At 43.4% G+C, this 18247-nt stretch overlaps 1 protein-coding gene across 2 annotated transcripts in view; it reads left to right on the forward strand.

Annotated features, from left to right (window-relative positions):
• Positions 1–213: 213 nt before the first annotated feature.
• Positions 214–18247, forward strand: part of RBM20 (RNA binding motif protein 20) — a 103043-nt gene continuing 85009 nt past the window's right edge. For both annotated transcript variants that reach the window (XM_055793651.1, XM_055793657.1), the window contains exon 1: positions 214–446. In XM_055793651.1, the coding sequence (XP_055649626.1) occupies positions 304–446 (143 nt within the window). In that variant the 5' untranslated portion in view covers positions 214–303. The remainder of the gene's footprint in view (positions 447–18247) is intronic.

An 18247-nucleotide genomic window follows, 5' to 3' on the forward strand; every position in this document is an offset into this window, starting at 1 on the left:
GCAGAGGCGCGGCCCGCGGCGGGGGGGGCTGGGGGTGCCGCCCGCCCCTCCGGCCCCGCCGAGGCTCCCGTGCGGCGCCGGCCGCCCCCGGCCGGTAGCGGCAGCCCTCCCGCAGGGCGGGCTCAGCCGCAGGACCCTGCCCGGCCCGCCGCCGCCAGCCCGGCCGCAGCCCGGCGGGGGGGGGGGCGGCGGGGGGAGCGCGGTTGCCTCCAGGGCCGGTCCTCTGCCCCCGCCCTCCCGCCCTGCCGCCGCTGCGGAGGGCTGCGCGGCCAGCCGCGCCTCCCGCCGCCGGGGCCTCCCCGCATGGTCCCCGCCGCTGCCATGAGCCAGGCCCCGGTCCCCCGCGGCGCTGACCCGCCGGAGAGCGATGCCCGCAGCGGGGCCGCCAGCCGCGGCTCCGGCCGAGGGATGCCGCCGCCGCCCAGCCTGCCCCAGCTCCTCCACAAGTAAGAGCCGCCCTCGTTCCGCCGGGCCGGGCCGGGCCGGGAGGGCGGGCGGGGCGCGGGTGTCTCTCCCTCCCCGGCGGCGGTGCCCCCCTTCCCTCCCCCGCGGGCAGACTGACAGCCGGGCGGGCGGCGGGGCGCCCCGGCCCCTTGGCGGACGGTGCCCGGCGGGCTGAGCCTCGCCCCGCTGATGCGGGGCACCTATCTCTCCCCGAGGACCGGCCCCGGCCCCGCTCCCCGGCGCGGGCGTTCTGCCCGCAGGGCCGCCCGTGCCGCTTTCCCCAGGGCTGGCCTGGCACCGCATCTCGCCGGGGCCGGGGCCGCGCCGCTCGCTCGGGAAAGTTTCCTTCGCCCTTCGGGGGTGCCCGCCGTGCCCCGCCGTCCCCCGGCCTGCGGGCCGCCGCATCGCCGCCGAGCTCTCACGGGAAAAGTGACCTGTGCGGGAAAGGTGGAGGGCTCCTGGAGGAGGGCAGCGGGGCGGGCGGCGTTTTGCTGTTCCTTTCCGTGCGGGAAGAGGGGAAAAGTGCATTTGCTGCACAGATGTAGTGGTGCCCACCATAACTTTTCTGGGAAGCTGGAAGGCAAACCGAGCGCTCCATAGCTTGCGCGGGGAGCGTCAGGGACACAAGTGGATCCGTGCTGGTTCAAGATGCACCCTATCTTATTTTTCCCAATTTGAAACATGTTCAAAGAGATGGGGGCTTTTAACAGAGCCGTAAATCTCCTGGCGAACGCCCGGTTGCGGGGCCATTGTAATTGCCTTCTATTACTTTAAGGTTTGCTGCCAGAGCTTGGCGAGCAGGAGGCCAGGCGCAGCGCAGCGGCGTAGGTTGGGGAACGCTTTTGACATTCTGTCCCAGGCCAGCAGCCGGGCCGAGGCCGCGCTGGCCGCCAGGCAGGGCGCCGGTGTGACACAGCACTGGGAGCGGTGGCCCTGCCGCTGGGCTGGCGCTGCTGCCCGGCCACGAGCCCCGCAGCAAGGGCGCTGGCTTGGGCATCCTTTACCGCTTTGTCAACAAAACCCAACCGCGTAACTAATGGAGGAGACGCTGTCAGCTCTCTCCATTATGCTTGCAAAACACAGATGTGCATGTATATAAATACATGTGTGCATGTATGCTTGAACATTACAGCAAACTGAGCGTGAACGTTGTTTTAAGTTGGGAACCATGTTGTCTTTTACAAGTCTGTATGAAAGCAGACTTTTAAAGTTGCTGCAGAGCATGGCCCGTACATTTCTCGATGCTTGGTTTTCCTTTTGTCTGTTTGCTTTTAAAACATGTTTTGTGACTTCGTTGTGAAAACTTTAATGGTTTCTGTTATCCACGTTTTTATTCCTAATTGGAAATATAGACTTGGGAGTTTGCATTGAAACTGAAACATTAATGGTCACTTCCTAAGTCCGCTGGGCAGCTGCAGTGCTACCTATGAATGATTTTGCAACCAGAAGGTAATTTATACCTACTCAAGATCAGTCTTAAATTTTAAACTAGTCTCTAAGGATGGCCCGTATTTTTTCACATTTATCAAGATTTCATGTGGATGTGTATTGCCAGTCAGATCGGCAAAGCTGCCGAGACTGCTTCATGGTTGTATTTCTCATGCGGCGCATACTATGTACAAAGGCATCATGGTTTTGCCAGTCATGCCTGCTAGCGAATTATAAGTAGGAAATCTTGACATGGTTTCCTTTTGAGCCTATCTTTAAGGGAAAGATTTGAGAGGGGTGCCATGTTCTGACTGTTTTTTTGTCATGGTAATGTGACACAGAATGGCAAATGTGGAACATCTCCATCTAAGGTCCTGCAACTCGATCGTACAGTTTTGTAACCGTGTGGCATAATTTGGTGTGTGCCTCTGTGTTTACCTGATGGTTAGTATATCTCCATGCGTCATTTAATTGGAAATGTAGGCAAATTATATTTTGCTTTACTGCTAATAACTTGGTGCTTTGTAAGCTGAATTGGGTATTTGGTGATTGTTAGGAAGGGAGATGTTAGGGAATATCTTAAGTGGCTCTTCTGAATTTATTTCTAATATGCTAGAACAGGTATCATGACTGGCAAAATAGGATGGAAAGGAAAGCAGTGAGTCTTCTACAAAATGATGTTGCAGTTTCATTACTAGGAAAGAAAACACTGACTTCTTTTCCCAAGCATTTTAATTTTCTTTGCTGTTTTTTTTTGTTTTTTTGTGGGTTCCATTTTGTTTTTAACAATTGCCATCTTTTTGCTTTGTGAGCTGCAATAGCAAATGTGCAGTCGCAGAATGCTAATTGAGAGCCATGTAGGGCAGAATATTGTGTGGTGTTGAACTGGATCTCTCTGTTTTAACACCGCTATTTTTCATTATACCACTTAAACTTTAAAAGTTCTATGGATTCCTTCTCTCTCCCCCTTAGTACTTTTGGCAGAAATTTTTGCAGATGTTAGGTGAAGACCAATATAATTTAAAAAAATTGCTTCCTACGTGAGCAGCTGGTAAACTTTCACTGTGAATACTGAGTATTGAACAAGGATTAAAATTTAGCAAAACCGGAGATCTGAAATGTTTTTGGTAGCAGCTACATTGGCTAACTCATGCAAAGCAGGTAGCAGGTACCATGTTCTTTAAATGCCTCTCTTCTAACATTTGTAATGTAATTTTAATATTAAAATATAACTGAATCCCTAGTTTGAAATTCCCTGCTGATAGTACCCAAATACAGTAAGATATAAATTGAAATATGCTTTCTACATGTTGTATTTTCCTCCGAGTGACGTCGTTTCAGTTGATAATAAAGGTCCAATCGTAAGATTTACTGAGCAGTTAAAGCTTTCTATCTATGCAGGTTGTTGTGATGTTTGACGGGAAAATACTTTGTATTTTCCAAAAGTAAAAGCGTTATTGCATTCAAAGTCCTTCAGTTGTAGAGCTGAGAATGGAAAGTTGGTGGAGAAGGGAAACCTGAATTTACAGACTAGAGAGGATGACTTGCAAAAACATGTGCTTGCTAATGAAATAAAGCAGAAGACTGAGAAGAAGAAGGACGGTTGTAATGGTGCTGGTTAGTGTTCGTAACTGGTTTGTACTGCGGTTGTGTGGAAGGAGTGGGAATGCAGGGTAGGATCTGTAGTACCAGCGGGTGAAACAGGTGTGGGAAATCTCTGAAGAGACCTCAAGTATCTGTTCTGCACAGAAAGGTTTTAATGTGTTTTTGGAACTACTGGTTTATTTGCTCGCCCGCGCCCCCCTCCCCCCTTCTGCTCTTAGGAGAAAATGTTTATTTATGATTTGGAGATTTTGTTTATAATTTGCAACTATGTTGCAAAATGTAATTTGTAGATGACAGCTCTGTGTGTGAGAACTTTTCGCACCTGCTGTTCCACGACTGGAGTGCCCAAGCAGCATGAGAGCGCCCAGACTCCTATTAATAATCCCAGGTGTGTGATTCATGGCAGTCTGCTGGAGCAACTTGCTGGAAATAACTGAGAGAAGGGGCCGAGTGGTGACTGTGGGCTAACTATCAAGATGTTGCACAGAGAGTGCTTTCTCTGATAGTCCTCGCTTAAAACATGCTGCAAGTAAACTCCATAATTGTAGGAGACTTAATTGTATTGAAATGCAATCTCTTTGTATGTTTTGATGGTTGGTTGCGTGCTTCCAGTTCTAATGGTTTGTCATGGGTAATATCTGTCCACTGGAAATGGAGCAGTTTTTAACTCCCTGTGTTGATACAGGCGTGTACTTTTGTTTTACAGATTGAATAAAGACGTCTTAAAACAATGGGGGGAAAACCAAAGTAAATATTTTTTTTCATAAGGGGTTGTGCCCTGGAGATTTTGAGCTCTTCTGGAAGGAAGATGGAATTTCCAACATCTGCGCCCGAGTTGTCATCAGTTTGTGCCGGTTCTGGGGGCAGACAGGAGTAAGCAGGCTGGTGCTGAATACTTTGAGTCCTTTATTTCCTATAGCAGCGAGGAGGCAACTTGTGGGGGAAAATAACCTCCAACTTTATTTTTTTTTAAACTTAAACCCCTTATGTTAAACATGCTTTTTGATTTGCTTCCTTGTGCATTTATTTCATGTAAAGTGTGGGATTTTCTTTTTCATTTTTCTTTCTTTCGGCCCCGCCCCCCCCCCCCCCCCCCCAAGTCAGGGTCTCTCAGGAGGGATAAAATATGAAATGTACTCCCATTATATACATTAGTCACGGCAAATAGTTTGGCATATATGGCAAAGGCTAAACTGATACTTAACAAGGGGATATTAGGAGAAACACTGGTTTTACTGTTTCTCTTCTTACTGTTACTGATCCAGGCTTTTCATATTTATTTGCCTTTTAAAGTACATCTCCAAAATCTGTGTTGCTTCCCTGGCCAACAGAGCTCTGGAAACTCATGGAGTTTGTGTTGTAATAAATTTAACAGCCCTGAATGGAGATGAAAACAAAACAGAAAGTGCTGTAGCTGTCTTAGCTGAGAAGCTTTACCAAAATAAGGGGCAGGAGCTGGAAAATCAGCCTGCACGGTGTGGGACTTGCCAGAAAATGTGGGAACTAAACCCGTGTTATGAAACTCCTCCTTGGTTTGCCATTCATCGTTTCTGTATCTTATGAAACTAACATCGAGGGAACCTCAGTTTTCTTGGAGTTGTCTGGCTCCTTGCTGTGTAGTTATTGAGGCTTTTCTTAGACCTCACCTGATGTTAAAATCACATTAAACTGTGTGTACCAAATGTGTGTGCGCATGGGAGGGCAGGGACAGCAATACTGTAGGGGGTGCTTCAGTTTTAAGTTTTAGTTGCTTACAAAAAATAGCATCAGCGATGATAATTACCTTCAAGTCAGGTAATTAGAAGTTCTCTTTCTCTTAACATTTCCTTTTCTTAATATTTCTCACTTGAAACACTTTTTTTCTTTTTTTAAATGTAAACCACTGACGCCTGCTGTATATCAGGTGAGACCCAGAGCTTAAAGATACATTAATCATATGAATGCTTTCTGTTTTAAAGAAAAATGCCTGAAAGTGTGGGTTTCTTTGTCTTGAACTCTTTTGCGTTGGTTTGGTTTTTTTTTGTTTTGTTTTGTTTTTTAAACTGTCATTTAAAACCTGACAGCTTATTGGCAGAAAAACACAAAAAAAGTTGAATTTGAGGCTTGAAGAGGGAGCGCAGAGGTACAGACTGGAAAGGGGTCAGAAAAAAGAATTTAGAAGGAATGCCTTGCATACGAACATCTCATGTAATCTGGCTTGAGTTATCAGTTATCAATCAATTCTTAGTTGCCTGGAAATGTCAAAATTCTTTCACATATTTTAGTGGAGAGAGAGTTAACAGCAGTGATATCAACTTTAGTAAAAAGTTAGATAAGATGTAAAATAAGATGTACTTTATAAGAAGCAATGTAATAAGTGGGTTTTGGACCACAACACATGGCAATGGAGTCCTCTTTACTGAAACGAAGTTCCCTGGATGTTGCTTTTTTATTGGAAATTTAATACTAGTGTTCCCATCAATGGGAAGACTGGGAAATGTGTTCTTTTGTTTTTCCTCTTAATTCAGCCCTTGACCCTTCAAAGCTGCATGCTGCTGAGTAGCTAGGTGTGACACCTGCTGAGCTACTGCTAAGCTGTAGTGATGATGCTAGAATCTTCTGACCCCCCCTGGAGGAAGGGAAAATGAAGATGGGTAAAAAACTCAATACCTTTTAGTTCTGATCCTTTCTGGGGGCTGTCAAAATGAGAGGAACTAGATCTTCAGAGATATATTTGTACTTCATAGAGGACTTCAGAAATTTATTTAGGAGAGTAAAAATGGACTGTTTGCATGAAATAATAATTTTAGTCACTTTAAAACACCCCTTCAAACAGAATCTGCTTTTTCTGAAGAGTAAGCTGTCTTGATTTTTTTTTTTATTGTTTAAACGAACTTCTTTGATCTGATTTGCGGCTAGACACTTTATCAGACTGACCTTATTCTCCTCAATATACTCACCCCATTTTCCCCCCTCTTCATCCTTTGTAACATTTTATAGTTGACTTAAGGATGTAATCGCTCTTTTAGTCTCTGCCCCTCTATGTCCAGCTGCTTTCTTTTTGTCACGCTAATGACTGGTCACAGTGAAGCTGTTGCTTGACACGCTGAGTGAAACCAGAAAACCTGCCCCTTTGGGTTTTAGAAAGGTTTAATATCTGTCTTGTTCTGACAACTCCAGCCTAGCCTGTTTTACAAATGTCTCTTGCCAATTTAGAAAAAATGCCAAATAAAAGCATTGGGTATTCTGTTGCAGGAAGGGGGCAAAGGCTTGTTTTCTTAAAGGATCAGTATTTATGTCTGCACAGACAATTATTTTGTTGCAGGCTTACTGCATTTGTGGTGTGTGTGCACGTGTGCATGTGCACTAAATGATGCTGTTCAGATTTGTCCTCCATCACCTCCGTTGTTTAAGGATATGCAGGTGGCTCACCAGCCTTTGCAGAATGCTCCAAAGATGCCACGAGCCCTGCCTGACTCTGGGGATGGTACGAATCTGAGCTATACTGGTTGTGAAGTGTAGTCCATCTCCTGCATGGTTTTAACTTCAAAGCCTGTGTTACATGAAAAGTTAATGATGGTGACTGCTTTAAGAGGGATGGGAGAATATTCTGCTTCATCACTTCTGGATATTTTTCTTACTAGGAGAAGACAGGGACAGGATAAGGAAGTGTTTAACTCCTGTTCCCTCGAGTAATGTCTTCTGCTGGCCAGGAAGGACAGAGAAAATGGTATTGTGGGCAGGTTATAAGCAAACTCCCTGGCTGATTTCTGATCACCTGGTCCCTTCCCAGGCTTACTGGCTTTTGAGATACCAAAAGCATCTGATGTTATCTAGTCTGAGCTTTCCTTAACTTGCCATAGAACTTGCAGTGTTCTGTACAGTAGGCTGCAGTGTATTAGAATTCAGGCAATGTAAAATGTCTTGAATTTGATAATGTCAAAAGCTACAGTTTTACGTGTCGTGGCTTTTTTCCTGAAGGGGAGGAGGCGTGAGTGATGGTGTCTGTGAGCTAGGGCCACTTCTTTGGAAATGTGTGGGAGTTGCTTTTGCTTTTTTACTTACATTTGAATCTTTGTTTTAAGAAATAGACTGTAAGTACCCCTGCAACAAGTGGCTTGATGGCTGGCGGTTCCTTTACTGAGACAATAAATACTCTTCTGTGGTCTTTTGCATATTGTATAATTGAAAAGCAGCAGTAAATTGACCACAGTCTGTTTCTGCAGTAAGAAATACTAGTTCTGTCTCTGCTGATTAACATGTTCTCCTCTTGGGGGAAGATGTGCTGAGCAATTTTATTAGTTTGATGACACAACAGGTCATTACACTGACCAACTTTTATTGTACTCTTTCTGGCCTCATTTTTTAAAAAAGCTGTAAAAGAAAATTGCAAAATACTTATTGAGAACAAAATGCCGTATAATGCTTGAATAGTCTTTTTCACCCTTCTTCATGGAACTAGAACTAGAACTCACCTGGAACTAGAGTGAGGGCAGATTAATTTCTGGTGCAGAGAAGTTTGCTCCACTTTCTGCAGACCTGGGCATCGCTATGTATGTGTGTGGTTTGCAGTCTGGATGCTACTCCAGAGATTGTCAGGGATTTCCTCTGCTCCCTCCCATAACATTCTTTGTCAAGGATTATGCGTAATTCAAACTGAGGATGGGATTTGGAGGAAAAATGACTCTTTGTCTCCTGAAACCATAGAGAGAAATATTAACAAACTAAGGTGAGATTTTTTTTCAGCCCTAGGCTCCTCTTATCTTCCAAACTCTTCCATTAACACATCTTAACATTTACACCGCTGCTATCCATGTGCTCTGCGCCATCCATTTGTGCCCCACTCATGGCACATTCTTGTAAGGTCACCTACAGCTTTCCACTGTCCCGCCAGCTGACAACCAAACATTGGGCTCTCTTCTTTATTTACTGCTTCATTCAAGGTCACTATTCTATCCTGTAGCAACACCTTCTCCTCACGGTACAGGCAGTGCTTACCCTTTTGCTGGCATCTTTCTGTTGACTCTTTTTGAGGTGGCTCAAGACATTTGCCTCAGGTTACTCTGATGTGCATTGCGCTTAGGAAAGGGTCATTGATGTGTCTAGAAATGAACATGTTTGTAAGTAATACAGAAGAATAGTGGTTGATAGGGATGGTGTTTTTAGATCCCTCTGTTGGCAGCATGGGCAAACAGGTTCATAGGTGGTGTAAACAAAAGAGCAAAAGTTCTGCTGTACTTGAATCAAAGTCAACTCTTGTATTTTCTGCACTGGTTTGGATATTATTTGAATGTACCTTCCCTTTTCCAGCTTCTGGTGAATTAAAAAGTGCTAACTAACTACTTCAAATCTGGCAGCGAAATTTAAGTTAATCACTTATCAGTGGATCTTTGGTAGGTCAGACTTCTAAAGACAAGGAATCACTACTGTTCAACCTAGGTTTTGTAGGTTTTCTGTGTTGCAAAGTATTAAAGGATTGAATTTCCTTCCCCTCCCCCCCCCCCCAAAAAAAAGCAGTAAAATGGAAATTTATCAGGGCTTGAAGGAATTTAGCCATTTTGTTTAGATGGCTAAAGTATATCTATGCAGAATGAAGCAACATGTCTCATATATTACATAAATATGTTAGGTGGCCAAGCCAGTTTGCTTGTCAGGGGTAAAAAAGACTTAAAATCCTCTTTGGATGTAGTGTATATACTTTAAGACTGATCTTGCAAAACTGTATTCATACACGTGAAGATTATTTATGTGTTCAAGGCTTTAGAGGATCGTATCCTTTCATCTAAATCTGCAAGGTTTCATGACTATTGACTGCTTGGGTTTGGTGGCTTTATTTTTTGGCCAGGTCACTAGGCATCCTGCACAGAAATGTTAAGAGCAGTGATTGCTGATAGGAGCGATCTGGTAGAGTAGAAGCCAAAGAAAATAATAGGAAGGTACCTTGTCTTCCAGCACTGAAACTTCTCTTTTAAAAGAGAGCATGGAGCTGTGCAGGGAGGAAGTGTGGATCCATGCCTCTTTGTGCTTCTGAATAGCGTATTAATGGTCTGACGTGTTTTAAAACCAGTACTCTGGGGTGTGAAATCCTCACTAGCTACAGGGGTTTGTAGAGTCGGGCATGGAGAGGGATTTACAAAGAGCCCATCAACTCCTCTGTGCAGTGCTGCACTGACAGGTGTCCATCACTGCTGTCTTCAATTTGTGCTGAGCATTTGGGAGAAAAAAGGCACGGTCTTACATCTCTTGTCTAAGTTGGCTACTTGCTTTGTTTTCCATGTAAGTTCTCAGGGTTTGTTTTTTTTGGTTTTGGGTTTGTTTTGTTGTTGTTGTTTTGTTTTGTTTTGTTGTTGTTGTTGTTTTGTTTTGTTTTGTTGTTGTTACATTTGCTACAGGAATAACATGAAAGTAACATACAATTTTGTGTTATTTCCCCTATATTCAAAGGAGCTTTTATAAATTTTATGAAGATCCCATTTTATCTGAATCCATATGGCAAGGACATAAACTATTAGCAACTAAGATTACTTTATGGATTGCTGGCATAATTTACAGGAGGAATCTGCTCTAAACTGCCAGACAACCATTTGTAACCTTTTCTGTACAACATACTGTCTCTTACTGTGAATTTTGGCAGTCCTTGGCATTGCTGTGTTTGTAGTCTCCTCCTGCTCTGTAGAATATAAGACTTTTACACAAAGATACAAGCACACAGAAAAGAGACCCCTCCCCCCATTTCTTATTGATCTGTTTAATATGATAGATTTTTCTTTTGTGTGTCCTTCTTTGATGCATTAAAACCTACTGTTTTGCTTTGACGCTTCTATAATTTCAAGCTGTATTATATGAAAGTTGGTAGCAGTGTTCCAAAGCCGAAGACTTGATTGGCAAGTTTTAGCTGTGAGTAAATTTTCACAGCTGATCCATAAATCCCCGACAGACCATTAGGAGCTTCAGAGCGGCTCTGGCAAGCTCCCCTACAATAATTGTAGTTTTAAGTTTGTTATATTTAGGTTTCTCACCTCTTAGCTGGATGCCAGGGGGACCTCACTGGAAGCAAAGCAGCCCTGTGTCTACTTTTCCTTCCAAGTTGGCAGTTTGTACAAGGAGCACGGCGTGGGAGAAGGGCTTGCAGGTTGACTCCCAGTGGTCAAGGCAGAGACTGGCTGAGTGTGTGACTTGTGACAAATGCGTCCCAGATCTGGGGTTCAGCGTTCCAGTAATTCAAGGAGACTTGGAGTACATCATTTCTCACCCCCCACCTCCAGCCCCTGCTCTTAAGAAATAACAGATTCATCAAGGGAGGCAGAAAAAATGCTTCTTCAGGCTTAAACATGGCAGAGTTGTATATCACTCTGTGAGACTCTTAATTTAAATTCCCTGAGGTAATTGTACTTATCTATCTGTAGCGAAGCTGGCAGAGTGACCAGAATTTGGGAGTGACTGCTGCTGTCAGAACAGAACTGCATGGGTTGAGAGTGGTGAGAGCAGCAGGCGTTTCTTCTGGGTGCCAGGGTTCGATGGTAACGATGTTCTGGATCCAGCTGGAAGCCTTGCTTTGAGACCACATCCCCTTTAGTCTCATTGCTGTATAATCATGCAGTAAAATCAGTGCTATAGTGACTGTATTTTGCATCTTTGATAACCCTGGAGAATGCTTCTTATATACTAGGGCCCCAGCGGGCAGCCGAATAAAGCCAGAGGAGAGGTTCCTATTGTTCGCCGGGCTTTGGATCCTGCTGGAAGGTCTCTGGAAGCAAACTCAGGCTTGGCTGCTTGTTTGAGCAATTAATGAATATGTTTCCTTCTGAAATCTGAACGGCTTTGCCAAGGATGTACTTGCCATTTGGTGGAGTCTGGTGTCTTACTTTGTTGAAGGGGCAAGGGGACTGTTTAGAAGGGTGTGTCTACATGGTAAGCTCTTACAAAGGGATTTTTTTTCCCCTTTCTAGAAGAGGGAAAGATAAATTGTATACCTTTATCCTCTGCTGCGTAAAACCAGCCTCTCATACCTGTAACCCATTAATCGTTTCTTTACACAGGAGGGTGATAGAGAAGCATCATCTAAACTATTTATGAAAAGGAAAGGAAGAAGAATTGGTGGTGGTCTTTTGATCTTATTTACAATTATATATATATATATTTATTTTTTAGAGCAAGAAAAGCAGAAAGTTCATTCATATTAAAAGCTCTTTCAAACAAAAATTCCTTCATGTTAAATTTTAATTTAGGAGGACAAGAAACTTTGTTGATTAGGGTCTTGTTAGGATAAGGATAGAGCAAGTAACTATAAATAGTGATACAGTGAGTGATGATCTCGCCCTACAAACTTTGTGTTGAACTTAAGCAGGAGAAAGTAAAAATATCAGCTGCCAACCTTCTTGCAAGGAGGCATCTCTGATTAAAATAAAGGGATTTTCAGTAAAAGAAATGGAATCAGTCAACAATTTAGTCCTTAGTTTCAAGTGCTTTAAATTCATTTGATGGAAGAAGTCAAGTGGAAGATGTCATTCCTGTGGTGGGAATAGAGTGCTGTTGATGCCTGGGCCAGTTTTAAGCCTGACACTTAAACTAGAAATGCTAGGAGTGATAAGAGTAAATGAGCTAATTACGTGTGTGCAAATGAAATTCAGAGCATGCTTCAGCAGCAAGGAAAGACAACACCTTTCATCTGTATATTATAATGGAAAAAAGTTTTCAGAACAATATGGAACTTCTAGCATGAGTTGGTATTGGAATAGGATAGTGGGAAAAAAATACAGTAATTGAAAATGCAAAACAGTGTTCAGATTAAAAAGAAAAGATACCAGTTATATGGGTGTAAGCAAACTACATACATCTTCCTCTGTTCACCTGCGTAAGTGTTGTGCTCTGCTTCATTTCCTCAAGAACTGAATGGATGGGAAGCAGGTCACAAAGAGGACAGTATGGAACTCCTACGCTTTTGGGCAAACAGTTCATTAGATAAGAATGGCAGAGCACCCCTGCCTAGTAATTGCTGACCGGCAGGATCTTAATGCAAGCTTCCGTTAACTCACATTGCATCTCCCTGGCAAATAAAATTTGCAAGTGCTTATTCACAGAAGTAGCTGGAGTGAATCAATGACCAGTTTTTTACACATGTAAGAGGCTTACAGGTGGAGCCAGGCAGAGCCTAAATGACTATAATTAAAGGCTAAACATAAGAGGGGGTGGATGAATCTAGAGCCTTATTGCTGGTTGTTGCTCTAAAATACAAGGAAGGGAACGCAACTGCGGAGGATGAGAGGAGAGTTTAGCAGGCTTGTTTTCGCTGCAGGGTTAACTCAGACTCCTGCCTAGGTTTTAACCGTTACCGTCTAGCAAGCAAAATTAGTCATAGTTAAAAAGGTGCTTTTGAGACCGCTGAGGATTTTGGGGAGAATCTGATCTTCACCTGGATAGCTGACACTTTGGGAAGAATATGTTGGAGAGCAATCTGCATGCTGGTTATCCTGCATTTCCACCATTTCCTGAAGGACAGGAGAGTTCTCCATGGGATGCTATTGACCAGGAAGTGCTTCAGCCCTGCCCCGCTGTGCGAATTTGCCAGAGCAAAGCAGTGTTGAATGGGTTGGGACCTGCTGTGGGCAAGCTTCTGCTTGGGTTGGAAAAGTCAGAGATATGCAGGAAGCTGAAGCATGTGGGGGAGCCAGGCCCGGAAGAAAAATTAATCTTTCTTTATGTGGGGAAAAGCCTATGTAGTTCTCCCCAACTTCTTTGGGAGAGCCTAGGCGTTATGCCGGCATTAAGTCAAGAAACTTTTCCTTCCTCCCCTTTCTGCAATGTAGTCTTGGTCTAGCTGGTATAGTTTTCTTTTCCAGCTATTAGTTAAAATGAGACTGAAGTTAAATTTATCTCGTTTCAAACTCAAGTCATTTGATTTTCCTTCCTCGTGAGCAGAAAGAAGCATACTTACTACAACTTTAGTAATTGCAAGAGGGAACTGATGGGAAAAGTAAGTAAGCGTCTTTCGCTATGTGGATGTTATTCACCTGGGAAGTGGATGGGGCAGTCGTGAGGTTCTCCAGCTTGTGTATGTGTTTTTGAGAGTACAAGTGATTTGCAGAAACAAACCAGAACTTTTTCCTGATTGAAAGGGTGCCTAGACTTATCTAGGGCTACAGCGGGATATTAATAGAACATACTGCATTTCCTTTGCATAAAAATACGAAGGGCACTTTGCTGAGAAAAAATCCTGCTGTGCCTTTCTGTCTTTGGGACCAGCTCATCACCCAGCTAAAATTAAAAGGTGAAGTCAGGCAGTTCTTGCCCTCTATTTTTAAACTGCTTCAGCATATGCATGTGAGTGTGAAATCTTTCTTTAGGCTTCTCTTAACTTAATTACCTACTTATTCAAAATATTCTCATCTCAAATTGCTGAGCTATAATTATATTAATCTTTTCTGTGGACACACTTTAGCTACTTGATATTTGTTTAATTAGTTTTATGCTTAATTTGTAGTTCTGTGGTTACATACAGTGATGGAACCCTCGTGCTAAGTATTTAAAATCTATTTTGATCTGCTAAAAAATTAGCAAGTAGATGATGGTTTTGCATATCTGGTCCATGTTTTTCTTCTGGAAAATATGATGAGGAAGTCCACTTAAAAAAACCCAAACACCAAACAGTAAAATGGATTCAATGAATTTCGTTTGACCTTAATAACAGAAAGTTACATAATAACTGAAATGTTTTGTTACACTTTCATTTCTTCAGATCTTATGTTCTGTGCAAACTTGTTCCTATTTTATTTTGTTTATAAGCCTTTTCTTTCATTTGGGTGGAAGGGGTGTTGTGGCCCTAGCACAGGAGGTGCAGTAGAACTGTTTATAAACCATAGATTTGTCCCTTTTCTCTGCTGATTTGGAGATACTAAATTTTCCTTCCTGCATTTCAGTGGATCTATGAAAACTCCCCGTCAACCACCTTTGTAATTAAATTGAGCCCTCTCTGCTTGAGCAGAGAAATGTTTTCCAGTCTCCGAGTTTCAGCCTGCAGAGGGTGTGCTTTCCTCCTCCAAACCATCATCTCCCAGCGCAGCGGGTAATGCACCTGCCCTTAGCACCGCGCTGCGCACCCGGCGTTGCACCCAGAGGTACGAAGGGAAAAGGGCATCTGTCCATCTCTGTCCCCTGTGACATCTGTCCTTCAATTTCTTTGACTGTCAGCCATTTGAAGCACAGGCGGTGGGACTGCTTCCCAGCTGACCCCTTTCACAGCGAAAAGGACACTCCTGAGAGAACACAGTGTTTCTTTGCATCGTCTTCTGGGACTGGCTGTCCATCCTAAACATAGTACAAAATGGAGATACGTGCGTTTTCTGTCTCAGTCTTTTCCTGGTTCCTTTGCTTTTGTCAGTGGGAGCAGCTGTGGTGTCGGAGATCTTGGGAGAGCTTTCCCCGCAGTTTCCAGTGTCTGGCCAAGCAGTGATCAGGCTCCGCTCTGCTGGGTCGTTTGTGTGTTGTCAGGTACCTGAAGCTGGATGAAGCGGTAAGTTTTGAAAGGCGTTGCCTTCAGCATCCACATGTTCCTGGAGCACGCGTATGGGAGTCTGTATGGAGTCCTGCCTTTGACAACTAAATAAGTAAACGGTCTGCTGCAAACTGGCTTTAGGGTGGCTGGTACCTGGGGACCGCACTAAGTGTGGTTACGTCTCCCCAGGCAAATCCCACGTGCTGTTGATCTGACTCCCTCTCCTGCTTACCAGAAATACCAGAGACTTCATAGGTTTGGGTGTTAGGTGACAGCGTGTTTGTATTGCTGGTGAGAAACATGTTGCTATTCACGGGGTTTAGTGGCAGTCTAGTTAGATAGCTAGACAGTGATGTTAAGTAACACAAACCTGGAGCCACAGTCTTTTAGACACATCTTCCCATGCCAATCTTGGTGCTTGGAACAGTTTGCCCATTAATTTGTTCCAAGCTTCCAGCCCCTGCCTGCCCTCTCCAGAAAACCCTTGGCAAACCATCTCTTCTGTAAATCCTCCTGCCTCAGCTGGCCACTGCCCCTCTGTTCACGCTGCCCTGTCCTGTTGCCCATTTTTGACTTCAAACTGAAAATTTGTCAGCACAGAGGTTGATGTGGGCATTTTACGTCTTGTAAGGAAAAAGACACGGACCCCTTATTCTTTCAGAAATGAAGAGTTGCATTTTAAGACTCAAATACGAACATGATGTTCACTGAGACAGTGGGGTTTTTTATAAGGCTAATTATATTAATAGATTTTCTTTTCTGCAACTGAAGACTATAGTCCAATATTAGAAATGCTGCACTAACCATACCAGCAGAACTGCTGCTGCTCTCTGCATCTACTGCTGCTCTTTAGCTTTCAACACTGATTGGGTTTTGTATGTTTGTCTTTGTAAATGGACATAGTTATTGCATATTAGTGAAACACGTTTGACACAAGCATCTTGACAAACGCAGTGGGTTTTAACGGTGTTCACATATTTCTGTGCTTGAAATGGAGCCAGAAGAATTTGTCCTCTGGAATCTTACATTATGTTTTGGCTGTTGGAAATGGAGCACCTGACAGCATTAAGCTATCAGAAGGATTTCCAGTCATGGGCAAGCAGCCATTATGTATATGTTAATCCACAGTAGGAGATTTGGACAGCTTTTGATTTACTAGTGCTCATCTGTTCGAGATCAGCACAGCAGTTAACTTTAAAATTGATTGAAGAATACTGAAAGGGAAAGAAGAATTTTATGGGTACGAAGCAAATCTAGTAGAATTGCTAATTGTGCTTCTAGATTATCTTAAAAGTGCTCTTCTCAAGGTGGCTTAAGGACTGTGTTGTAATTGCTACGCCTGTTTAAAAATATGTTACTGGCTTTGTCTTATTTTAAAGCAGACATTTTAAATTCTCTACTGTCCTTTTCAGTAGATTGGATTAAATAATTGGAGAACTAGAAACTCTATCCATTTTTTAGGAGGTTGAGCATTTATACATTTGAATGCTGCAGAGTTTACATGAACAGATTGATTAGCTGAGCTAAACGTACCGTTTTAGAACTAGACTATAAAAATTTTTGGCTCTTTTCATATTGTGGCTTGAAATAGTTTTAATAGCACTTTATTTGAAGAAGTTGAAGCATCCTTGGTTTTATTTCCAAGAACGGTACATGAAATATATTTATTTAAGTGTGTTATAAAACTAAAGAGCCAGGTCATGAAGGGGTGTTCACTAAAACATATAAAAGTAATACAAAGATTCCTGTCGTGATCTCATAACAAAACAAGAGGAGATAACTTTGTATAGTATGTCATGCAGGTGGAATAGAAAACACCTATGTCAACATTAGTAATACAGATGTATGTAATAGTGTCAACATTTTTATGTGCGCATGGTTTTTTGGGGTGTGTGTGTGTTTGTGCACTTATATAGAGTTTTATTTATTTAAGGAATTCCTATTTTAGAAATCATTCACAATTTTAGCTATTAATATTGCTAACCTTTCCCAGCATATAAATACTCCATCGTGGTCCCCCACACAGCTGTTGTGTCCTCCAAAAAGACCTGTGCTCCTTTAAACCGGGAATTGGGTAAAAATGGTGTTAGGACAATGATGTATATGATAAACTGTATTGTCCAAAAGGTCAGTTGGTTTCTTACTACATTGCTGGGGCAGTCTGGGTGAAAGCATTGACATGATGGAAACTGTCTTTATATTCTCAGGGTGTGATTTTAAAAACAGACAGACTTGAACTGTTCCACATCTTCCCCCCCAGCTCCTGGCTTTTCTGTCAGTTGAGATTCCAGGTTATCACGCGGCCCATGGAGTGACCTAACTTTTACAGCAGCTTCTTTAAGATCAGATAAAAATCGGTAAAACCTTCAATAGGTTTTGCCACATTTGTAATAAATTTGTGACGAGGTTAGCCTGACCTGACTGTTTGGAGGGTTGGGGATTGTGGAAGAGTTGAGAATGTCATATGAGCATGGCTTTGTATAGGGAGTGCATGTGTACAAATGTGTATGTTTTCTTGAGCTGTGGATAATAACCCTGTTGCATATCTCCTTAGGGATGCTGAAGTCTTGAGAGTAAAATGGGAATGGCTGCCTGGGAAAGCCAGTCCAGAGGTTTTATTTGCTGAGCATTCCGCAGGTTGCCCTGTGAAGGGCTTGGCTTTGTCTTTCTGGAAAAAAATATCTCAAGGAGCACGGTGGGATGTATCAGCCCAGGGCGATCTGTGAAGGGGATCCACTGTGAAACTAAACTGCTGTGTGTTGTTGACCCTTGTTGGCTTTCAGCCATGGAGCAAGTTTCACAGAAATGGATCTAAGTGCTGTTGTATAAACTTTGCTTCGCATGTCAGAAGTGGTGCTAGTCCCTTGCTGGCAAGGAGCATGTCTGGCTTCTCTTGGAAGTGAGAGCGAGCCCTGCCGCACACGCATCATGGGCCAGAAATAACATAGGATGCTGGGCATTCCTGATGGGAAAAGTGGGTGATACTAAAGGCAACTGCGACTATACAAAACCCAGTGTTTAGCTGCTGAGTTGCTCTCCGGTGCATTCTTCAGGCAGTGTTTCTTTTCAGCAGCTGACCATGAGCAGTTTTTTCTGCCTCTGCTAGCACAGGAATAACATATAGCACAGCAATAACATACAGCACAGCAATAACCTATAAGCCCCCATGACTGCAGTGGCTCTGTCCGCTGCCAGCCTGTCCCACCCACTCGCTGAGCTGTTTGGGGCAGTGACCTTAAATTTCGGTGTTGCTGTCAAATACCATCACACTTTTGAATCTCACTGCATACCTGACACGAG

The sequence above is a fragment of the Falco peregrinus genome, chromosome 1 (genome assembly GCF_023634155.1).
Source record: "Falco peregrinus isolate bFalPer1 chromosome 1, bFalPer1.pri, whole genome shotgun sequence".
NCBI classification, from domain to species: domain Eukaryota; kingdom Metazoa; phylum Chordata; class Aves; order Falconiformes; family Falconidae; genus Falco; species Falco peregrinus.